The 23941-nt window shown below is 53.5% G+C and overlaps 7 protein-coding genes across 7 annotated transcripts; 2 read left to right on the plus strand and 5 right to left on the minus strand.

Moving 5' to 3' along the window:
- Positions 1-3128: 3128 nt before the first annotated feature.
- CORC01_06040 (glycosyl hydrolase family 7) lies at positions 3129-4804 on the minus strand (the record flags this gene model as incomplete). The annotated part of the gene is made up of 5 exons (XM_022617682.1): positions 3129-3185; positions 3276-3645; positions 3759-3969; positions 4035-4239; positions 4319-4804. 5 exons carry the CDS (start codon positions 4802-4804, stop codon positions 3129-3131), a joined length of 1329 nt encoding a protein of 442 aa, XP_022475738.1.
- Positions 4805-7849: 3045 nt separating this feature from the next.
- Positions 7850-10430, plus strand: CORC01_06041 (uncharacterized protein; the record flags this gene model as incomplete). Its single annotated transcript, XM_022617683.1, has 2 exons — positions 7850-9360; positions 9413-10430. The coding sequence occupies 2 exons, from the start codon at positions 7850-7852 to the stop codon at positions 10428-10430; spliced, it is 2529 nt and encodes an 842-aa protein (XP_022475739.1).
- Positions 10431-12700: 2270 nt separating this feature from the next.
- CORC01_06042 (flavin-containing monooxygenase) lies at positions 12701-14731 on the minus strand (the record flags this gene model as incomplete). Its single annotated transcript, XM_022617684.1, has 4 exons — positions 12701-12829; positions 12888-13883; positions 13970-14076; positions 14137-14731. The coding sequence occupies 4 exons, from the start codon at positions 14729-14731 to the stop codon at positions 12701-12703; spliced, it is 1827 nt and encodes a 608-aa protein (XP_022475740.1).
- Positions 14732-15639: 908 nt separating this feature from the next.
- Positions 15640-16776, plus strand: CORC01_06043 (uncharacterized protein; the record flags this gene model as incomplete). The annotated part of the gene is made up of 2 exons (XM_022617685.1): positions 15640-15783; positions 15841-16776. The coding sequence occupies 2 exons, from the start codon at positions 15640-15642 to the stop codon at positions 16774-16776; spliced, it is 1080 nt and encodes a 359-aa protein (XP_022475741.1).
- A 685-nt stretch (positions 16777-17461) lies between these two features.
- Positions 17462-18631, minus strand: CORC01_06044 (uncharacterized protein; the record flags this gene model as incomplete). The annotated part of the gene is made up of 1 exon (XM_022617686.1): positions 17462-18631. The coding sequence occupies one exon, from the start codon at positions 18629-18631 to the stop codon at positions 17462-17464; it is 1170 nt and encodes a 389-aa protein (XP_022475742.1).
- Positions 18632-19317: 686 nt separating this feature from the next.
- Positions 19318-20724, minus strand: CORC01_06045 (uncharacterized protein; the record flags this gene model as incomplete). Its single annotated transcript, XM_022617687.1, has 1 exon — positions 19318-20724. The coding sequence occupies one exon, from the start codon at positions 20722-20724 to the stop codon at positions 19318-19320; it is 1407 nt and encodes a 468-aa protein (XP_022475743.1).
- A 1737-nt stretch (positions 20725-22461) lies between these two features.
- Positions 22462-23086, minus strand: CORC01_06046 (uncharacterized protein; the record flags this gene model as incomplete). The annotated part of the gene is made up of 2 exons (XM_022617688.1): positions 22462-22625; positions 22696-23086. The coding sequence occupies 2 exons, from the start codon at positions 23084-23086 to the stop codon at positions 22462-22464; spliced, it is 555 nt and encodes a 184-aa protein (XP_022475744.1).
- Between the last annotated feature and the right edge of the window lie 855 nt (positions 23087-23941).

Here is a 23941-nt window from a genome sequence, read left to right on the forward strand (position 1 = left end):
GAAGGGGGGCTCTACTTCCAAGTAGTAGTCTGCCGAGTCGAATGACGAAATCTCTTTGAAGTCAGGGGTCACCGATTGGGATAAAGCTCTGAGTTCCAGGAGATAGCCAAACGGCTATCCAACATGCTGCCACCTCAGTCTAATAAACGAGCGCCAGAGGGGGAAAGGGTAACCGATGGTCCAAGATACAAAATACCGATGAAGATGTGGCAATCCTCCGCACACCCTTGAGGAAGCTTTCTCAGCCCACGAATACGAGGAAGACACGCGCCTCCCACTCGAACAGGCCGTTTTTTTCATTCTGAAACAATCTGATCCCATTACTCGCTGGGTTAGTCCAGGGCCTCGTCAGGGGCCGAGAGCGCATCGCCAGGCATCTATTGAGAGCTCCTTCACAATCTCGATTACTTTCTGTTCCAGACACAGATAAGAGAGAGATGGGACACCGTCAAGGTCTGGAAGTCAGTATCAGACGTCCTCCTTGCACTTCGGACTGCCGGCGAGACTCGAAGCACTTTATTCCGTCTCCTTTTCGCGTACAAGTGAATTGGATTTAACAACAAAAACTAGTCGGCCGGTCCGTATAGGATTCAGTCGGTCAGGATGCAGCCCTCGCGCTGGACCATAAAATTTGCCCCTATTTGGCCCGGTATCCTCCGAGACAGATAATGTGCAACCCCTCTCCACTTTCCCAACAGACAACTCGTTTAGGCCGACCATGTTGCCAAAGGTTGGGCGTGCAATCGCATCAAGGCCATAGGTGATCACCTGGCTCGTAATTCGATGCATAAGCAGATTTGTTGCTGCCGTGTCTTAGTGAGATCTGGACGGCAGTCACCTGGGGGCGCTTTCTAGAGTCATGATGATGGCCGCCGGCATGAATCTTTGATGATGAAGTAGCTTGTCGAGGGTAGCCGTCTGCAATTTGTTGACCATAAGCCACGAACTAAATAGTCTAGCCCTTGGCAGCAGGCTGTACGACCTATCATGTATTCCATTCCATTCCAGTCAAACGTCAGTTTGATCATATGCGTCTGAGCGTAAGGTACGAAAGGATTTGATATACGGTTGGCCGTTGAAACGGATGTCGAAATCAAATGCAAAGAAACAAACTGTTTCGTCAGATGATGGCGAGAGATGGTATATCTCCCCTCTCCGGTCACAAACACGGAGCTTTCACGGCCCTGGTAGGAATGACGATCACCACTGCATGGTTCTTTTATGTTAGCACAGAAGCTGATAGGAGAGTGTGTCACCACAACAAGGGTGATAAATCGTGTTAGGGATAGTCATGTTGGCAAGCAAATCACTGGCGAGGTACGCTGGCATGTCTGGCACTGGACAGCCGGGAGATGTGTGGAAGCCGGCTTTAGCAGATGAAAACGTCTAACTGGCATCGAATACCTTTATTGCACAAGTATTTGGTTAGCCGGCCATGGCGGGCTGCTCGGACGTGAGTTGCTGCGTTGAAGTAGGTCTGCAGTCGTCAGGATACGTGCTGGCTTGTCCTTTGCCCCGAATTGACACATTTGACTCATAGATGATTAACAATGAGGCATTGTCATGCCTGTCAATGGTGAAGAGCATACGGTCGCCTTTTGGCAAAATTCCAAGGAACAAAGAGCAGAAGAGGTGGTCATGGTATCGCCCAACGATTATCGAGATTTCTCTCTGTGGCGATAATTCACTCTAGAGGAAGACTGGAGTCAGAACTAGACCACGTCTATTCCCCCTTCGACAACTACGGCACATAGCAATTGTGACATAGAGGGTCCCCGTGTGGTTCTTGAGGTTATCAGCGGCTCTGGAGGCCAACGCGTGTAACCTCCGCCGCAATTCCCGGACCCTGAGGGTCGGCAGACTCCATCCATGCATACCTTATCCAGGAGCTCGTTGTTCGGATGCTGCCTTATTACGCCATGGCATCTCTCGCGCAGATTACGGCTCTCCTGGTGCTTTACACCCCATATGCGACGGTCTTCAGACGGTCGACTCCGGTCGACTCCTATTTGGCATGATAGCTGTTATGCATTTAAGCAACAGAGCAAGCTCACCCCGGCATAGGTAGGGCAAGTGGATTAGACGGATATGTCTTGCATGTGCCACAAACTCTATCACCAAACTGTCACTTACGGAGGGATCACGGGCTGTTTTTTTCCCTCACATTTCTGCCGGATTTTGGCCGAGCCGTGACGGTTGGGATGCGTCACTGGAGCTGGGGCCGAAAAATGACCCCAGATGATTGGTGCGTGCCTCCATCATGAGAGTTTGGGCGCTCTGAGGAGATTGGAGGAGTCCGTTGCGGTGTGAGTGCCATGGCCTCTCATTGGATAGAGCTCCATCTGATGAGCCTGGTCACACCATCTCAATACTGAAAGTCTCGTTGCGATTTTGCGCCTAGAATGGTGGGCGCGGCCAAACCAGCGGGTGGCCAGGCCGGGCCGAGGAGCTGGAGCTGGAGCAGGGGGATCCTTCTATCTCGTATTAAAGCCTTGCAAACCTAAAGTACATGGTAATTGTAATAGGGGGGGGAGGGCTTCGACGTGAAGGGATATTGTCCGTGATTCCTTTATTAGCAATCTAGACAAGGCTGTCATCTTGCGTCTTTTGAAGCTGATACTGAATATTCCTACAAAGTTTAGGTCTTGCGCCTCGACTTCATGCAAGGCTTGTCGTATTCTTATTTGCCACCAGCTCTCGATACTAGTTCTGTCTTGGGAAGAAGCGGGTAAGTTTTACCACGAGAAAAAGGCTCGCCCAACGGAAGTCTCCGAGAGTATCATCCGCCTTGTTTTGCTTTGGTTCCCTGATTGACAGGTTCCGTGTAGTCAAGAATCCGACGAGGCGATGTCGCCAGGCAAAGCACCAGACGCGATGAACGAGCAAGAAAGACGTCAATTGGAAAAATAAACGACTAGTTACGAAGAGAAACACGGAACACTACAAGGCAGATGGCAATATTGTGGCGGTAAAGACAAGCACGCTGCATTTGTCTTAGAGGACCCAGTTTGCTTGTGGGCTTGTCATCGTCTCGCCGTCCACTTTGCAGGAACATGAAGAACCCCAACCTCAGCAAGAGATACGTACACCACGCACTCTAGACGAGCGGTTAGATTCTCGAGATATACTTATTTGACAGTCGAGCCAATGGGTCCGAAGCGGATATTGGAGTAAGTAACGGTGGCCTACAAGAGTTTATTATCAGCTCCTTATCTGCGCAGAGGACCCGATTCCATTCTCTACGAAAGTCCAAAGGAATATCGAGGAATACTCACGCTGGCAAGGCTGTTCTCAACCTCGGCCGGGACGCCGGAGGTGGTGGGACAGTCTCCTCGGGCAGCGCCTGGCTGGCCGGCCTTCTCGGGAGGGTAGACGGAGTCAAGCCAGAGCATGTTGGCGTAGTGGTCGTCCCAGAGCGACATGACGAGCACCCACTTGCCGCCGAGGGCCGAGTTCAGCTTGGAGAAGCCTCCGACCTCGGAAAAGCGGTCGCGGTCGCCAAAGGCCTTGAACTGGGCGGTGCAGAACTCGGGGGTGACGGCGTTGCCCGATACGCCGCTGATGGTCGAGTTGGGCATATTGATCTTGGCGCCGTTCTGGACAAAGTACTGCGCGACCTTGTTGGTAGAGAACTGGGTGACGACGCTGGATGTTCACGATCAGCTACTGTGTCACGGTCTTATCCATCTCGAATAACTCTTGGGAAGCATAGTGGGGTCCGTCGGCCGGCCACGCTGGTCAACAGCAGGATGACTTACGTGAACTTTTTGGAGGTGTCCACCGTCTTGCCCTTGCCGTAGAAGCCAGTGACACCCATGCGGTAGGGGTTGAAGTCACATCCGTTGGCATCGCAGTCGCCGGCGAACCGATCCTCAGAGTAGGTACCGCCGCAGCCTGACTTCTCGCAGACGTGGTACGCGTTGTTCGTGCACGCGTGGGGAGTCACGGCGAACGAGTGAGAGTTGGACTCTGTTGCCGGTCAGCGAAAACGAAACGACGCAAAAAGACGGAAAGGAAGTGGCATGCTTGCATACCCCAGACATCCATCTCGGCACAGCAAGCACCGTAGGGGCCGACACCAGCGTTGGCATCGTTGGATGAAGGAACCCAGCCCTCAATGTTGGCCTTGCCGCCGACGAACTTGAGATCACGAGCACACTGGGCGTCGCAGTATCCGGTGCCGTACTTGGCGCCGGCCTTGTTGGTAGAGTACTTGGCCGTGCCGCCATCCTCGTCCATCTAATGACAGGTTAGTACCTGGTATATTTACAGAGGCCTTTTCAGACATTGCAAATATGCCCGAGGACCGCCTACTCACCTGAACAAAGTACAGGGCACCGTTCAAGCCGCAATCAACCTGGGACAGGTCGACGTCGAAAGCCAGCTCATTGCCAGTCAAGGTGAACATTTCATACTTTGTGGCGCTGTTCATGAGATAGTGACGAGAGCCAATGTTCTTACCGTAGGCGTGCTGCGTGACAAACTTCAAGCTGAGCGCGTTGCCCGAGGTGGTCACACCGTAGGTGGCGGAGTAGTCGGCGCCCTCGAGGGAGCACTTGGACGCGCAGTCGGTAGCGGTGCTGCACGCACTTGTCCACTTGTTGCCGTCGTAGCAGTTGGTGCCGGAGGCATCGTGTAGCCATCGCCAGTTGTGGTCAATGACGACCTCGCCGTTGACGTTGGTGCAGCTGGAGGCGGTGCACTTTTGCCAGGTCAACTTGGGGTGGGTTTCGGTCTGCAGAGTGCCGGCCTGCTGTGCGGACACGGCGCTGATGGCAGCGAGGAGAATGGAGAGCGAACGCATATTGAGATGGGATACCAACAGATGGGGATGTTCTGGCTGACGAGGAAGCTGAGAACTTTCACGACATCTTGCATGATTCTGGAGGGCTTCTTATAGTCCATCATCTGGATTGATAGACCTTGGCGATCACTCACTCAAGGAGGACTAGGTTCCGTTCGTAGTGTTGACGAAGACCTCAATACCAAGCAAGGGATTTGATCACCGTGAAGCGCGCCGAAAATCCCATGCTCGGTGGTCCGGTGGGATGTTCAATGTCTCTTTGACGGAGGTATCCATCCGTCAGGCAACAAAGAGGATGGATCCGTCCGAATTGGAACCTAGAGGTCATCAACAGGGCATTAGGGAAAGCTATGAGCTTACCACTGGCACCCAGAGTATCCCCAATCAAGTAGCAAAGCATTCTATGAATCGCCCGAGGCAATCTAAATTTCAATTAATCCTCATGTTGTCGCAGGTGCGGGGGCGGCGAAGTGTATCCTCGAGGCCACGAACACGGGGTGTACTGCACTGGAAGGGATATTCGGTGCCGGTGTCATATTACAGCCTTCAGGTGTGCCAGTTTTCAATCAAGGCTGTCTTTTACCAACTCCTTGAGGGTTTCTTTTTCTCTACTATATCTACTATATTCCCAACGTGCTCACTCTGCGAGGTTCAATTTGTTAGGAGCTAGTCCAACTATGACCCACGATGACGGCTTCTCGTAGTTCAAAACCAGGCCTAATATCTACCAAGCTCGACGTATCCAAGGTCAGTGATGCCAATACGGATTAAGCACCCGCTTCCAAGTCTCTTGGTAGGCTTATATGTCTTGGGGCATTGTGTTGGTAGATAGGATGGCTGGAATGTGTTCCAGATCGTCCTAAGCCTGATTGTGCTTGTCGAGAGCATTTTGGTGACAAAGATGTCCCAAAAAGTGTTGCGGAAGAAGCCTCGCGGATAGTGCTACGGTTAAGATGCACAATAGCCGCCCGCTTATAGGAAGCGGCAAGCTTAGGGGTTCTCGGCAGTCAAGCTAGCAAGAAGACCTATACTCTAGCCTCCTCGTGGAATCTGAGTCTTCTTTTTAAAAGCATTCCTGGTCTGCCGTCTCCACAACACCTCACAAACAAATCCAACAGAAATCCGAGGCACTGGATCAACACTGCCCGCGCAATTATACCTACCAACAAGACTTTTTAACCGCCGTTGCGAGTATCTGCCTTTCTTCAAGGCTTCTGGATTCCAAAATGATGAGACTTAATCATGATGCCGTCGCCAGCGTGCTGTCTCCGATGCTGCCGTCCTGAGTGAGCCTGATTTCGGCTCAAATGCGACGAATCCCTCTTCATACTTCCACAAGACGCGCCGTTGACGTTACCATTCGGGCAGAAGCACTTGCCATACTCGGACTGGGATGATACCTTAGTCTGGGGTAATTCTGCTGAAAGGCCGGCATTTATATTAGCCACAAGAAGGGTCTCGGACAACCATCCATCATTCCACCACACACGATGCAAAATGAGGAATGGGTGAAGCGGCGCTGACCAGTCGCGTCCGATTAGCAGAGGTGGGGTAAGCGGAATGTGATTGATTATTGGATAAACGACTTTGATCCAACGCCAATAACTCTTTTATTAGAGGTCGACATTGAATTGGCTCTTGGTGGCCCAACCATGCCGCGAGAATGCAGCATTGCTTAATTGCGACCTGCCGGCACCAGACTGGTCGCTGGACTATTCGCTAGACTGGTCGCTAGACGAGACACTGCAGACACTCCATCTGCTGTAGGGAACAGCACCCAAAAGATGCCTCTAATGGGACTTTGAACATAAAAGACCGGAATGTCTGATTCCGTTCATATCTTTGACGACCTTGGCGAATTTCAGAGAGACCGGCGACGGTGAATGGAGGAGGTGGATTGAGTTTGAGAAAGATCAACATGATAAGAGAGGTTGGGAGCATGAAGCCGAGGATCTCGGCTTTTTTTGGAGCTTTCTCAATGCTCACCACACCATATTTCAGTGTATTCAGAGGACATTGCTAATCTTATTGCTGTGCAGTCGAGGCCTTGCCTCCAGAGCTCTTGATTTTCGCGCGAACCTGGTCGCCCTGGGGCTCCTTATGAGGACTCGGATTAAAAGTAGACATGTAATTACATGAATACCAAGCACCGGCGACATATTAACCAAAGACTTCGGGGTGAGGATGTCGATCCAAAGGGCAATGAACGTAGTAAGCTACTGCCGGAGTTCCTACTACTTTGGTTTACAAGCTTGGCGAAGGTGTTCTTGATTGCCATGTTCATATTGTGATTCCAGTACATGGTTTTGTGCTTGCTATCAATTGAACGGCAAATCCCAACTGTTCTATAGTCGATTGTTGTCTCATCTCTAGCTAGGTATGAACCCTGAGGAATGTTTTCTTTCAAAGAATACTAGAAAATCTACCTAGATAGTAGGGTTAAAGGGTGGACTCTGTCTCAGGTACTTGTGTACCCAAGGTACCTGAGGTACGTGCTAGGCACCTTGTGGAAGTGCTGAGATGCTCGTGAGAATCGGAATGTGTCAGCGAGACATTCCAACCAAATGACTACTGGTACCTTTCTCACCTTCCTCACCTTCCTCACCTTGGGTACCTTCCTTTTTCTCTGGCCCTCCGGATTCCCAGGATAGAAGTGGACCCGGTCCCGGAATTGCGCTAAACCCCTTTAGGGAGGCAGAAAATGAGCCGTGCGAAGTTGGTCGCTTACGAAGGGCCCCACCCTCTCTTTCACGTGCATAACCCCATCAAACCCCACCTGCGTGTGACCGTGCGACAAACACCTGCAGTAGAGCCTCCCGTCATCCCATCGCTCACCGCCCTCCACTCTATTCGAGGCCTATCAGCCCCAACACCACAACCTCCAGTGCCTCCGCACACCCACTTTGGACGCACACACACTCAGGCCGTCCCGAATCCCAGCCGGAGCTTCTCCGACAATCAGCCATTGCGACCCAGCACCGCCCATCGCCTTAGGAGGGATAACACCAACGGGGCCATCGCCGGGCTTTGCTCTTTTTTCTCGACATGTCATCGTCCTTGGCCGACCAGGAGCCGCAGCCAGAAGAGCTGCAGCAGCAGACGGATCATCAGCCCGACCCTCATTCCGACCCCCCCGCATCGCCGACTGCTTCCCAGCAAGCCACTGCCCACGCGTATGCCAGCAATGGACTCCAGGTCCTTCAAGCTGCCTCGGATGCAGCTGCCGCGGCCGCCATCCAGCATGTCCAGCATCATCTGAGCACTGCCGCCGCTGCTGTCACCGCCGCCGACGAGCAGCAGATACATCAACAGCAGCACGATGCCCAGCCTATCGAAGAGCAGCAGCAGCAACAACAACAACAACAGCTGGAGCAGGAGCAGCTGGCGATACCCTCAGCTGTCGAGCAGGACCAAGTCCAGCATCAACAACAACTACAACACCAGCCTCCGCCTCCTCCGCACACCCCGTCCCAGGCGCCGCCTCACCACCTTCCTCCACAGGCCACCCATACCTCAACAGTCGCAGGCCCTCCGCCTGTGTCTCCCCTAGTTGCCAATGGCCCACTCGGTGCCGTGTCGCAGAGCGCCATGTCCGCCTTCCCTCACGCCTTCGCCGCCCCGATGCCGTCCATGCCACGAGACCCGACCGTCAACCCGAAGCTGACCCGCCTCCGACGCGCCTGTGACATGTGCTCCCAACGCAAGGTCAAGTGCGATGAGTCTGGTCCGCCGTGTAGACCATGCTCCGAACTCAACGTCGAATGCACCTTCAACCGAGAACTGAAAAGGCGAGGACCCCCGAATAAGCACGCCGAGGCTGCCAGGGCCGCTCGAAGGCAGAGGATCGAGCCTGGCCTATCGCCTGGCCTGTCGCCTGCCACGGCTGCCTTCACCTCGTATGGCGCCGCCGTTACGCCCTCACCATCACCCCACAACGCTGCCCAGGCCCTCGTGTCCATAGCAGAGGGACCAGGACGTTTGGATGCCGAGAACATCGCCCCCTTACCCATCCTCGAGCTCTTGATCGACGACTTCTTCACCTACATCCATCCGCTCGCCCCCTTTCCACACGAACCGACCTTCAGGCACTCCTTTGCCAACAGAGAGGACAGGACGAACCCCGAGTTCCTCGGTCTGTTGTCCGCCATGATTGCCGCTCTAGTGTCTTCCTTCCCCCGGAGTGCCCGGCAGCATCTCAAGACGCAGCACAGCACTCACCTATTCCCGAGGGCGATAGTCATGATTGAGAAATGTCGAGATATTGCCTTGGATACGCGAGGAGCGCGCTGGGCACTGAAGCAGAAGACGTTGGATGATGCCGCTACCAGCTACTTTCTCGGACTCGCGGCAGGCTACACGTTCCAGGTGAACCGCTTCCGCTACTTCATGTCCGAGTGTCTATCTCTCATTCGAGAGCTTGGCTTTCACCGGCCAAAACATCCCCATGAGCTCCCCACCTTTGGCAACGACAACTGCTCGTCCGACCCCCTCCCTTTCCACCATATCAAGGATCAGATCGGCAAGCGCATCTTTTGGTGTCTTCTGCTCGGCGTCAGGTGAGTCTCTTTATCAGTTGTCGTGACACACATGTCCACTCACACTTTGTAGGTCATTTTCGCAACTAGGTGCCTCGCATGCCGACTTGGTCATCGCCCCTTCGACCCCCGGATTGCCATATCCGGCCCTGCCCGAGAATGTCGATGATCTGTACATCATGGCCAACGAAATCGTCTTTCCACCGGAAAGCTCCGTCACCCTCCTCACTGGTTTCCGATTTGCCGTCGACATTTACACCACCATGAACGCCATTGTCAGCGTTGAGCTCGTTTACGGGATGAGCACGCTTCCGTGGCTCGATCAAAGGTCTCTGCTGAGAGATGCTCTCATCGCCGCCAAGGACATCATCGACCGACTCCCGCCGGAACTTCAGCTCAGTGCCTCTCACGACCAATCGAGCGGCTTTGGCACCCTTGAAGATGCCGACCTCCAATACGTGCCTCCCGCCTACCCCAACAGCCAGCCTCCCAACGATGTTCGCAATGTGATTAAGAACCACCCCCAACGCCGACGGCAGCTTCAGTACGAGATTCAAAAGGCCAACATCTACATTTCTCAATTGGCTACGCGCTCATTTTACGTCGAGCTGTACTTCAACTTACGCGACGTCCACATGTCCGATCCGAATAAAGAGGAGCAGGTTGGGGAAAGCGCCGAAGAACAAGCCGCCAAGGGGGCCGAGGATGCAGACGAGGCCCGAGTCTTTGAGCTAATGACGGCTGAGCGGGAGCTTATCGTACAAAATCTACTCCACGTCTTGGGCTCCATCTCGCAACGCAACCTCGAGCCCAACGGCGGGTCTCTCATCAACAAGGTTCGGCAGGTTGCTTCGACCCTTCTGAACGACGCCCCAGAGCGAAAAGGTCCGGTGGCTATGAAGTCAGAGGAAGCGCTTGTGAAGCTTATCGACGTCCTCCTCAAGCTTGAAGGAACTGGCCCGAGCGGCAGCAGCATGGCCGGGGAGAATATGACACCGCACGATGAAGAAGAGGAGATGCGCAATTGGGCTCATCTGCGGGACTATCAACAGCGTTTTGCTGCGCAGGGTGGTTTTGCTGGAAACATTTGATGAGCATCCACCTGGGCCATCCTTCCACGGTGACGCCCAATAACCGTGGTATCTGCACATTTACTTGGAGTTATAGTCCGACGGAGACGGCGTGACAGGATGTCGAGTCCACTTTTGGGGATGGCAATGGCATCCAACAGGGATGTATCATGTGTTTTTTTCAGCATTGAAATTCTCACTTCGGGAGGGAAGAAAAGACAAAAGAGGACCTCGTTTATAAAATGGCTTCGCAAGCGAGGTAGAGAGACTGGTGGTCTAAGGGGGCCAGAGACTCTTATAATAATGATGTCTAATCAATTGCTTGGCAACTAATCCGTCTTTCCAACATGAAGATTCACTCAACCATGAAACGCAGCCTTGTCTATGCATTCACCCATAGCAGTAGGCGTGCGTGTCCAATGCTGGCTTGTACAAGATATCTCAAGCAGACGATCGGAAAGATATGACGCCGAGCGGCCAATATTCCATATCTCTCGTCGGCCCCGCATCGGCACAAGTCACCCGGTGCGGAGAAATTCGCGTTGCGAACGTGGTCCGCTGTGTATTATTTCATAACGATTACTAGGCAGTAAGTAGTCTGTCAATCTCCTGCAAATAGACAAAATATCTCGCATTGTTCCTTGACTCTCGCACTGCTTGTACTGAGTGAGATCTGGGCCGAGCCGAGCGGGAGAACATCTAGATAACCCCATCCCCGAGAGCACCGAACCTCCGTCATACGGCGTGACCTTTGCTTTTCCCTGTAGTCTGAGTATGAACTGCTACCATGGACTTGGCCACCTTTGGAAAGTGGTTTGGTTTGTAAACAGCGCAAATTCGATGTGGCCACCGTCGACTAATCTGCGGATCCTGCTCCAAGTGTGGCTATTAATGCGAATATTCTGCACCTCGGAAGACGCCAGGGTTCCGCGTCGGCTATGTGGAAAAGCTAGAGGAGTGCCTAGACGGCCTTAAGAGAGAGCTTCGACCTTTCAAGAGGGACGTTGACTCGGAAGACTCTAGAAGCCGACTGCACCACCAAGAGCAACTGACGATGGTTCCCAACTCTCAATATCAAGCGGACCAGACAAGGGTAGCAGTGTGTCGCTAGTAATTCCAATCATTTGTCCCAGAGCGCCATGACAGGATGAAGCCACTAAAGCCTGCGATACCTGGTTTCAATAACATTACTCATGGTTCCTATACTACACGAGCCCACCATGATCGAATCATGGTAATAGTATTCCGGGCAGCCCGAAGCACCAGTTTATAATGTTCTCAAAGCCATCACCTTGACTACCACTGCTGCGGATAAGGATACCTTCCATGACGACGACGCCGGGCACAATCCATCTCATAACGAACTGCATCTTTTGGCAGATCAGGTCACACTAGCCGCAATCCATCACCTATCTCTCCACGCTCTCCCAGCCCTACTCATTCTGGCCTTTTCCGAGTTTAGAAGCGGAACAATGGTTGAATTTTACAATGTCACCCCTATGCAAAATGTATGCCACTGCCAAAAGCCAAACTGCTTCAACGCCACACATTTCCGGTCGCTGAGTCTCAAAGCCCTAACCGGCAGCTAGCTTGCCATGAGACGAAGAAATCTGGCAGTTTCCAGGCTCTATCGTATCCATGTACCAGTTTGGCGACTAGGAAGCGCCGTCGTCGCTTGCTCTTTTCGTCCGGCTCGCGACGAATGAGACGTGGCATGTTCATCACTTTTTTTACAGCAGTAGCGCGACACGACGTCGTGCAGCATCGGCCCTGCAACGGTGAAAAATATGGACTGCAGCTTCGTCTACAAAAGGTCGACGGCCTAGTATAGAGACTTTGAGCAGATGCTGACGGTAGAATCACTCCCATGCACCGATCTCTTTCATGGAGCAGCATCACATGACCCAAACACCATCCTCGTCCATTGCATAGTCCACAACTCAGTCATCTCCTTCTACCAAAGACTCATCTTCCCCGTTGACGACATAGCGAGCGACCAGACCTGGAAAGAAGCCGCGGGATTTTGCCTGGCTAGCTGCGATGAGATGATCAAGGTCATACGCGGCGCGGGCGACGATATTCTCGAGGCGGCTAGTTTTACTGAGGGGCGTAGAGGATCCGCCCGGGTAAAGGCGCTTTCTGAGATGGTTTTGGGATCTTCAGTAGCTATCACTTGATGTTCACAAAGAAGTTGCGAGTTTGGGCGATGGAGATATGAACAGCGTTTTGTTACAAGAGTCTTGTTACACGAGTCAATCGTGCCGCCATTTACTCCCTGTCTAGCTGCTTCTCTACGTCTCGACAAAGAGACCCTCTTCTACCGCCTTGATCTGCAGAGCTAAAAGACGCGAGTAAGAGCGGCAAAGGGCAAGATTCCCACCCATATAATAGAACCGTGGATGCCCACTGCTTCTCCAGATCTGCCCCGAGGTTAGCATGCTTGCTCAAAGCTTTTGGCCATTCGCAAAGAGGACTGACCGAGTTGATTTCGCCCTGCTCATCGAGGCCCCAGCACTCCTTGACCCGATCTGCCACCTTGTCCCCCAGAATGTTGCGCGTGCTCGACCGCATGCCATCGTATCCCGTCGCCAGCACAACAATGTCGGCATCCAACGTGGTGCCATCCGCCAGTGTCAGACCGGCGGGCGTGAAGCCGGATATCCCCCGAGGGCTATGATGAACCTTGACCTTCCCGTCCACGATGAGCTGGCTGCAACCCACGTCAATGTAGTAACCCCCGCCGCGCGTAACGTACTTGCGGTAGATACCGCTTCCATCCGGCCCAAAATCGAGCTTGAAGCCCGCCTTGCTCAGGCCGTCGAGCAATTCCTGGTCCACGGCGGTAATGGACTTGGTGCCGTGTGCACTTAATGCGAATTGCACAGGAAGCGGCAAGCTCTGGGCCACGATATCGCAGTCTTCGGTCGGTGGCCCGCCTTCCTCGTACATGCCTTTATGCATCACAAAGATTCCCTTGTTCGCTGTAATGACATAGGTGCCGCCTCTTTGGATCATCGTCACCTGCGCTGCGCCGTTTTCGTAAAAGTTCTGGCAGATGTCGTGACTCGAGTTGCCGGAGCCTACGACGAGGACCTTCTTGCTGGAGAGGTTGTCGACGAGGGAGGCGTCTTGGTGCTGGCTGCCGTGATACACCACGCCCTTGAAATCATCCTGTCCGGGAAAGGTGGGCGTGATGGGGTCGCCGGCTTGGCCTGTAGCCAGAACAATGTGTCGAGGCTTGAGGATGCGGAGGGTGCCATCTGCCCGACGAAGTTTCACAGTCCAGGTCTTTTCCTGCTCGTCGTAGCTGGTCTCTTCGATATTGGTGCTGGTCCAGATGTTGAGTTCCATCATCTTTGCGTACGATTCCAACCAGTCTGCCAGTTTGTCTTTTGGCATGAACTGTACCCAGTTCGCCGGGAAGGGGATGAAAGGAAGATGGCAATACTGGATCGGGTCATGGGTCATGAGAGTCTGTATTTGAGCAGCGACAAGACATCTAGTCAGCGTCCGTTTCACCACACAGTCGGAAGGCTGGTGAAATTATTCGAGAGACTGACTCTATAACGTTTCCGCCAGCTGTCTCCGACACGTTCATTACGATCAATCATCAACGTCGGGATGCCGAGATTCCGTAGTCGAACGCCAATGTTAATACCTGCGTGACCTGACAAGACACAATATTTAGCAACTCATGGCCCCCCGGTATTGAGGATTCGCAACTCACCAGCGCCAATGACCAAGACCGTAGGATCTTCATCGACGAATTCCACCTGTCTTTCACGTCTCTCCTTCCAATTGCCGCCTTTGGCATCCACATGGCCCGTAGGCCTATTGACTCCCACCTTCTCCTCGAACCCCTTGATCTCTTGCAGAGTGAAGTTGATCGCGAACGCTTTCCAGGAATCATCCGCTTCCAACGCCAGCCTCACCATACCCTTGCCGCGGCCAACGCTGGATTCAAAGTCAAACATGCTCTCCACCCAGTGAACACCGGGTGCCGGGTTCCCGAACGACGGCTTGAAAGCGCCATTTTCTCGGGGCACGATATGACAGAGACCAGCCCGGGGCTGGTTTTCCTTGAAAAAAGCCGTAATCTCGTCGAGGCCGTTGATGGTTCGAAAGTCCCACGAGAGGCCGAGGAAGTCTCTGGTCCAGGCGTCTTTGCGGAACACTGTCGAGAGGCCATCCTTCACGTTGTTCGCAAGCACTTTTTCAAACGCATCTGTCCAGGTCTTGACGATTGCTGGTGCGTTTTCGGGTGCCTCCGAGGTAGGTTGCCTAAGGGTCGGGAGTTTGATAATATAGTCGTTCTTCGTCATGATGAGTCTATATCTTGGGGTTTAGCCAGCTACAGCTCCATGTTGCGAAGCGGACTGGAAAGACGATGTCGGGCTTTAAAGTCCGCCAAACGTGATTGGGGGACAATAGTCCGTATCGGGGTAGTTCTGACGATCAGGTCCAAAGTTCAGAGAACCAATGCAGAATCCTGGACTCTGATTGCCGAAACCGCAAAAGACAGCCCGCCGTCGCCTGCATCATGTTGGTTGACGGGCACGTCATACACACCCGTCATGGCCAATGAAATTGAGAAGACGACCGGACTTGTCCGATATCGATTACCCCTCATCAACGCTGCCTTGACTGCCCAACTCTCGCGGACTATTGCGAAGTCCGCTTGGGGGGAAATGAGCTGCAGGCGGAAGCACCAAAGTGGCTTGCTGCATGACGGCGCGACACGGTCGGCGGGGCGCGAGGGTCATCTCGTGCTCGCCGATGCCCTCGTTTTATTCATATTCTTTTTTAACGCTTTATAGCTGTTTACGTGGGCCGCGGCGTGTTTTGGAGAAGCAATTTGACTCCAGCGTGGGACAACCATCACCACCAACCTAGACATAGTTTTGCGCGCCCTACAAATCCAAAGCCATAGTCGGGGCGTGAGATGCGATGCATTCTTCATCTTCGAACATTTCTCCATCCATGAAAAGCCGATACGTCACTGATTGAGGCCTCCCCCGAGTGGCACTCGACCGATGATATTGGGGTACTTCATATGAGGAGAAGAGCTTCTCCCACGTCTGGAGTATTTTGGTGCAAACAAGCTTAGGAGAGAAACACTATTTGGATATAAATCACCCGAAACCCCCACAAAGTTTGTTATCGATGTCGTGAACCTTTCTTGATTCAACCTCGCCGTTCATTACCGACCGCCATAACTGTGATATCAAAGATGACGACCGCGGGGATGCAGAATCCCTCCTGGCTTTTGTACGGTCCAGGCTCGGCCAAGATTGTGGACCGGCCTGCTCCTACTCTCGAGAACGAACACGACGTCATTGTCAGGATCCGATACGTGGGCGTTTGTGGCAGCGACGTACGTCCATCATCCCTTCAATGAGACAAATTCACTTGGCATTGACCAAAGTCCCAGGTGCACTTTTGGAAAGAGGGAGGATTCCAGCGCAAAGTCAGCAATGAGAAGCCCATAGTCATGGGCCATGAAGCCTCTGGTACCATTGACGCCATCGGTTCCGGCGTGACATCCGTCAAAGTCGGCGATAACGTGGCAATCGAGCCCGGATTTCCGTGCCGGCGTTGCAAGAACTGCAAAGACGGGGTCTACAACCTCTGCTCGGACATGCGGTTCGCCGCCGCCCCGCCGGACTCTCACGGCGCCTTGACAAAGTATTTTGTCGTGCCGGAAGACTTTGTCTACAAAGTGCCCGACGAGGTGAGCCTCCAGGAGGCGGTCGTCGTCGAACCAACCGCCGTCGCCGTTCACGCGACGCGTCTGGCCGAGATCAAGTATGGCCAAGACGTCGTCGTGACGGGGTGTGGGACGATTGGATTGCTTTGCGCCGCCGTGGCCAAAGCGTTTGGTGCTCGGCGCGTCATCCTGGTCGATATTGTGCAGCAAAAGCTGGATTTTGCGCACACATTCCTCGACTGCCAAACGTTTCTGGTAGAGCCCGGCACCACCAGTGAAGAGGTCGCCACGAAACTGCTAGACACAGTTGGCATCGCCGGTGGCGTGGATGTTGTCATTGAAGCGTCGGGGGCACAGTCGTCCATCCAGACGGGAATCTTTCTGTTGAAATCCGGCGGGAGCTATGTCCAGGCGGGATTGGGAAAAGCCAAACCTGAAGTTCCCATGCTGGTGTTGTCCGAAAAGGAACTCAGAGTCAGGGGCTGCTTTCGATACGCATCGGGAGACTATGAGTTGGCCTTGTCGCTGATTGCGGAGGGCCGGGTAAAGCCAAAGGCCTTGTTATCCAGTGTGACCCCGTTCGAGACAGCCACCTTGGCCTGGGACAAGACTGCAAGGGGTGAAGGAGTGAAGAACCTCATCGAGGGCGTCAGGGAGTAGGAGTCTTTGACCGAGTCCGGGTGCGAAACCTCGCATCTCACTGGTTGCGATATGTGTTGCTTGTTATGGCTTGTGATACTCGGGGCGTGTTCCATCGTTCATGATTGTGATTTTTATCTTGAGATACACCAAAATTGCTGTAAATATGAACCATATGTGGTATAATCGGAAGCATAATTTGTCATGCGAACTTATCGTTTACGAGTTTGCTGGGCTTTTTGTGAGCCCTGCGGAATTACTATTCTTTCAAGCAAGTGTACTCTCGTCCTCATCAACCCATCATGCGAGCCCCTTGACCTGATACCACGCATCCATCGCCTTATCATAAGGATAGTATTGCTTGGGTGGAACCAATTCCAAGGCAGCCATCCGTGCGCTTGATATCTCCGTTCCAGCGTGAATAGGAGGGCCCAAAAGACGAGGTCTCGTTTGTTCCTCCTGTTCTCTCTTGCTAGTGTCCCAAATTTTATTCAAATTCTCTTCCAGGGACCAGTCCAGCTCTCGAGCTCCTATTTCTCCTCCGACCTTACAACGGCGATGCTCATTTCGCAGGAGTCACGAGGGACGTTTCCTGTCTGGCCACACCCCTCGTCGGCTTGGTGGCATTTGCACAAGCTCGCTTGATTTTAAGCTGGCTTGCTCTGAGATCTCCCGTTTCGATGTTAATGTCAAGTTAAATTATGCTTCATGTTCGTATGGGAACGACCTCGCCAAAAGCTTGGTCGGAGACGAGAGCTTCACTGCTGGATGGCTCAATGCCAGGCAGGTTTGACTCGTGGAACGAAGGATTATGTGCCTGGGCCTCTTCCCCAGGAAGATTGTCGCGGCGGCCGTGACCGCCGAGAACGTTGACGGAGTCCTCGGGCTTCAGCCAGTAATTCTTGCTGTTGAGTGTGCCTCGCCTCGCCTTCTCACGCGCCTGGATAATCTTGCGCTCCACCTTGTCAGCTTCAATGCGCATGAGTAGCTTTTGCTTGATCTCTGCCTCTTCCTTCTTCTGTTCCAGGATCTCTTGAGCGTATTTCTGCGCGTCGCTGAGGGTGTCCCGGGGATCCCACTTCTTGACCGGAGCGCGCTCCTTGGGAATGAGGGTCTCGTTGCTCCTCTTCTGGGCATCACGGCTGCGCACTACGCCGATGGCAACGAGGAAGTCGGCAAAGTCGTCGATGCGCTTGCCATCCCACGTCTTGGTTTGGACCTTGTACCCGCCGTTGATGAATCTGTGTGGTGTTTGCGCGACGAGGGTGGCGTTGATCTTCTTGGTGGTAGATGCCTCTTTTGACAAGATGGCCCTGCTTTTGACATCGCGGGTCATCTCGGGGTCCTGGGTGTGCATGCCGACGAAGCCAGCAAGCTTCAGTTGTTCGAGACTCGTCCAACGGGTGTGGAATGTCTTTTGAAGGAACAATGTCGTTTCATCAATGTCGTCGTAGGCGTCCATCTTACACTCGGGAAAGGACGTCATGGCTTCGTGAGCTGCCTCGGCAGTTTCCCCCATTCCGCCGAGGATGATACGATCGAGACCACCGACTTTATCTGACTCTTGAAGTATGATTTGGGTAATGTAGGGGAGACGGCCCATGTTCATGCCGACTGCGGCTCTGTCTTCGGGTGACAGATTGTTCCAGGGACGCGCATGGGCTTTGGCATAGGGGAAGACCCAGCGGACCGAGGGAAACTGTTCGCGGAGGGTCTTGTGGTTCATGGTGAGCTTCTCTGATAGTACTTTGCGACAAAGCTCCTCTTCGGTGGTGGACTCCGGGAAGCGGTGGAGGAAGACGACGGTGTGGGTATGGTCATGGCCATTGGTGGCATCGATCTCCATGGGCTTGATGAGATACTGACGGAGGGACATGGTAGCGAGTGCTGCAACGCCACTTCTGAAGATTTGACTCTATTTGATGTGATGGCTGTATTGTTCGGAAGAGCTGAGGATGAAGAGGAGTGACAAGGTGGTGTCTAATAGTCGCCTAGCTATATGTGCCTTTCTCTAATACGTAGTTGCCTGTTAGATGATTCGGAGACGGACAATATTCTACTGGTGAAAGTACTGGTGAAAGCTTCACTTTTAGCCTTCACCTGCGAGAGTTTGTCGACGGCGAAAAGCGGTCTGTGCACATGATGTCTGGCCGGCCTCCCGCAGATCTGCAGCTTCGGTTGGGAAGCCTGGCCTCTTTGATTGGGGTTTCTTGCATTGCCCCCCAGCCGCCTGCCTGCATAGTTGTATCCTGCGGATGGAAAGATGCTCATAGGGTGATGAAAGAGGACTGTCTTGGAAAAAGTGTAAGATCAGTGACGGCATAGCCCAGGTCCTCATCAATGTTGTGGCGTCTGAAAAGGTCGAGGTCTCCTTGTCACAGGCCATAAGGAAGAGGTTGTTGAACCCGGTGGTCGAGATATCTGTCTAGAAGATTAGAGGATCGCGATGAGGTGGATGATTCAGTATTGCCGGACACAGTAGATTTGATATAACTTAATTCATTCATACATGTACTCTGAGTACATCTGTCTCACTGAAAAAAATTCGTAAGATGCCACGCTCTATGCTGAATCGGCATATTCCCAGATGTGCTTCTCAACAAAGTCAAGAGCCTTCATGTCTTCGTTCTCCTTCTTGATTTCCATTACCCGCTTCTTGTACTTGTCGTTGACAAGCACATCCTCGACACCCTCAAGGACCTGTTGTGACGTCGGGCGTCCAGTCTTGAGGTTGTATGCCACTCCGGACCACTGCCCACGCATCGCAATCTCGGGCTTGTCTTCGGTATCGCCGCCAAGAACCATGGGGACACCATTTACAATGCCGTGCAAGTAGCCGCCGTACCCGGCATTGAGGACCCAGACGTCTGCGTGCTTGAGCAGGGCATCGTACGAGAGGAAGTCGATGACCTTGGTGTTGGCCGGGATCGTGAGCTCCTCGGGTAGCGTCGCACCCTTGACGCCCAAGATGGCGACGAGGATGATGTCGTCGCGGTGGGCCAAGCCTTGTATCGTGGGGATGATGAGATCCGTGTAGTCGGTGGCGATGGTGCCCTGCGCAACGCCAACAATCTTCTTGTTTCCGGCCGTGATCTCATCCCACCATACCGGATACTTGTAATTCGGGTCGATGGGCTTGGGTGGCAAACACCCTGCATACCTGATGGTTTTGTGAAGATCTGATCTGGGGTACTCGAGGCTGGGCGAACACATTTGTAGGGTCACGTCGTAGCTGGTCTGCCATACTTCGAACAAGGCGGGAGACAGCTCGCGTGTACCGCCGAGCGACTTGACAACCTCGCTGTACTCCGTTGCTGCCGCACCAAATGGGCCCATCGGGCTGAAGAACATTTCATTGAGCAGCTTGTTCCGCCCGCGGCCGGACTCGGTCGAGTCGGGAGGCAGACCCGGGCCAAACGGCGCGGTATCGATGCTCGTGGTGACGAGGGGAACAATGTTGATGTCGATGACGGGTGGTCGCGTAGTGTAACCCTTGGGCAAAGGCGCGCCAAACATCATCGGACCGAGGCCCATGTAGAGCGTCTCGTGGACAATGACGACTTGCTTGTCAGGGTGTTCCACGCGGATCTTCTCAAGAGTATCCATCAGAATGCGGAAGTGAGGTGTCACAGACTTGATGAAGACGTTGCTGAGATCGAATATGAGACGAGGGATGCCAACGGGGAGTTTTTCGCGAATGGCAGCAATCTCGGGACTAATCATTGGCGGAATGGCAACGTGTTGGGCGCCGAGGCGCTTGATCTGAGGGTGGAACTCATCGCCGGTGATGAAGGTACCTTCAAAACCGCGTTGAATCATCTCCGCTGCGATCAGAAGGAGAGGATTCGTGTGTCCTGTCGCGGGTGCCGCGCAGAACAGAAGGTAAGGGCGTTTCTTGTTGCCGTCACTAACACCATTGTTGACCGCTGCTTCGGCAGCCTTGGCTACAGAGTCTCCTGATAGTGTCATGATTTCGGTTGATCTGTCTCTTTTGGTGTTTTATCGTGGGTGGTTGGTATGAGTGAAGGGACGGACAAGGTGTTCCAATATAGAGCAATGGGGGACATCATTCGAGGTTTTATATGGAATAAGGAAACAGCTGATAAAGGAGCAATACGCGGGGAGTTTCGACCTGCCACGAGGCCGTCACTCCTCTCTGTGTGATTTGCATCCGGACGCGCGCTGTTCACGCGATGAGTGGCTGGGATCGTTTAGCACCGGGTTATCACAGGCCGCATTGCGAAGAGGAAATCTGACAACAGATTTTAGCCTGTCAAGCGGCCGTCTTCCTAAGCCTCGTGCTTGCCGCGTGGAACCGTCAAAGGGCGAATCGAAATGCACTCATATCGTATCTTTCCGTCGTACACCAGCGAGTCATTGTGAGATATCGTACATACAATCTCTGTGTGTCCATTTGCAGAGGATTCAAACGGCGTTGTTCTAGGGTCTTACCGGCGGCATGTAAGCCCATTGGTGTCATTCTCTCTGATTATCGTGGTCCATACATGCAAGCCAAGTACGACGCCTTGACCCAGGACGGACAGACACTGCAGGATCAGGGGTCCTTGCAGATGTGTCTCAGCCCGTCAGCGCGACGTCCAGAACAAACGAGCTAGTGCGGCCGTGGATTAAGGCTAGCACTGCTAGTATCCTCGATGATGTAAGTCAAACCACTCGACGAACCGGTCCTTTGCTGAAAGCTCCAGGCTTGCGGCCATGCGCGTGCCGAGATATGAGCCGTCACCGGATAGAAGCCGAAGATCAACGCCTCTCGATAATCCTCCTATGACGATCAACCCCCAAGGCACGTCCGATGTTGCGGCGACCAGCATTGAGGGACCCGATGGAACGAGGGCATCGGGTTGGTCGTATCGAAAAGCAATTCTCATATCTGATGTGGGGGTTAACGCGCGGTTTGTCCTCTAGAGCACTTCACATTCAAGGTTTGCTGGCAATGTTGGGGCACACATCGAAAGAAGGAATGGCACCATCATTGGCCTGCCTTGTATACGCTTCACGCGCTTGTCAGTCGGTGTGAATCCGACATCTTTGAACAAGAGGAAGAAGATGATGTATGCACGTAAGCTGACGCCCGTATGGCTGCCACTTGCGGGAGTCTCATTGGTGACCTTGCTATTCAATGGATTCTTGATGACCTAGACGGTGACACGAGCCTCTGGCGGGGGACTTGTGCGAGCGAATCATCAGACATGTGCATGAGTGCAGCTTGACTTGATTTGCAGACGATTCCTTCGACGCGGCAGGCTGTATATCTCAAAGTTTCCAGCCAGCTCTGCCTCCCACACTGCGGTCGAGTTGTCCACAGACGAGACACAAGCAACGAGTGGATGGGCCTACCACACTCTCATGTCGGCGCCGAACAACGGCAGAGGGCCTCGTAGGGACGATGCTCGCGCGCGGGATGATTGATGCACAAGCAAGGGATGCCAATGTGTCGTTGTAAATGGACCCCCGGCCGTTCCGTCTGCTGCTTGGGCGTCAAGTGTCTTGGACCGCGCGTGCAACCCAAAGAATCCCACATGTTCCACACCGTTCACGTTGCTCTCGAAGGCAAGCTTCCAGTCCCTTGTTGAAACTCAATCGGCCCAGCTGTTGTGTGACCATTCGTCCTAACAAAAATGGCATGCAAGCTGCAAGCTGCAGACTGCAGCTGTGCATCCGGTGCCTACAGGTCTGGTCAAGGCTTCAAGCAGCCCCTTTTCCTTTGCGGTCGCCCGTCCGGGCGAACAGGTCCTTCAAGCTCCAATTTCTCCTGTCCGAATCGTCCGAGGGCCCAGAGGAAGGAAATATGGAGAATCGAGACGATGAGGAGCTCGACTTGGCGGAGCCGTAGACTTCGGTCGGACGTCCTGGTGAAGAAGCAGTCAGGAACTATTCGAGACGCAACGCAGCTGAGACATTGAGACGGAGTAAACTTACTAATGTTTCCAGCACCTCCAATCCCGTATCCTCGAAATTGACGGTCTCTCACCGCAGTCTCCTTGACATCGTCCTCCTCGGTGTCGCTGCTGGCATCATCCAGGCTCTTCCTCCTCCGCACCGGCGCCACTGTGCTCCCAGCCACGCCCGACTCGAATTTTGGATTCGCTGGGGCTGCCGGCCCATTTCCGACAACTGGGGACGGCAGCTCTGGGGCCACTGACGGCGTGGGTCGTAAATTCACTGTGGACACGCTGCGGACGACGGCGAGTCGGCCTTGGACGCGTACGCGGTGCCTGCGCTTCTTCGCGGGGATGAGATGGTCTGATTCCGGATCGGCTTCTCCCGCGTCGTCTTGGGAGTATTGGCGCTGGTTCGAGAAGGGGAGCATCGTTGGATTATTGACTGCGGCTTTAGGGGTAAGATCGGCGAAGATGTTTTCGGGTTGCAATGGCGAGTGCTTTGGCCAGCTCGGGATGGGTACGAACAGATGGAGTCCCCTGAAAACCAAAGTAACGCGAATAAATGCAAAAGTAAGAATCAGGACAGAAGCTGGCTAGGTCTGAATGAGTGGACGCAACGAGGTGACAAAACCTTCTCGTCGCACATGAGGCAGGGCGTGGTGAGGACTATTCCATCAACTCGCGACGCAGCGACAGCATATGTACAAAGTCACAAACAAGTAAAGAAGAAAGCAAAGGAACTAGGCGTCGCATCATGAGCGGTAGAAAGGGGGGCCTAATGCTAATATGTTCGCCTCCAGAGTCCAAATGACGCCTCAGCCAACACGAACTCGGGCTAACCTAAGCCCAACTCTTAATTAGATAAGAAAGCGGCGCAATCAACCCCAAGCACGCCGCCTCACCCACAGTCAGTCACCATGCTGATTTCCTTCTGTCAAGGCTTTCAGCAATCATATCTGGGTTCCTTCGCCTTCCTTCGGCGTTCGGGGCGTGAGAAGCAACATGTTGCCCCCTCATTAAACCTTGCATCAGCACGAACCCCCGTCTCGGCCAGGGGGCCAACCCAGGCAACGCGTGGGAGCCACACTGCGAGAGAGTCTAAACCTCAAAGCAAGGAGTTCTTGGGGTAATATCGCCGGGGAGCCAACCCGGATTTGCGTCAAGGCCCGACGACCCCCCGTCTCCCGCCCCGACCAGGCTGCCGGCTGGTTTGGAGCCCCGGGTTTCGAGCATGTTATCAAGGCCTCAGCTTCTTCTTGGCCATGCTCGCTTTCGTTCCTTTC

Source organism: Colletotrichum orchidophilum, assembly GCF_001831195.1.
Source record: "Colletotrichum orchidophilum strain IMI 309357 chromosome Unknown Scaffold_44.1, whole genome shotgun sequence".
In the NCBI taxonomy this organism is placed as follows: Eukaryota; Fungi; Ascomycota; class Sordariomycetes; order Glomerellales; family Glomerellaceae; genus Colletotrichum; species Colletotrichum orchidophilum.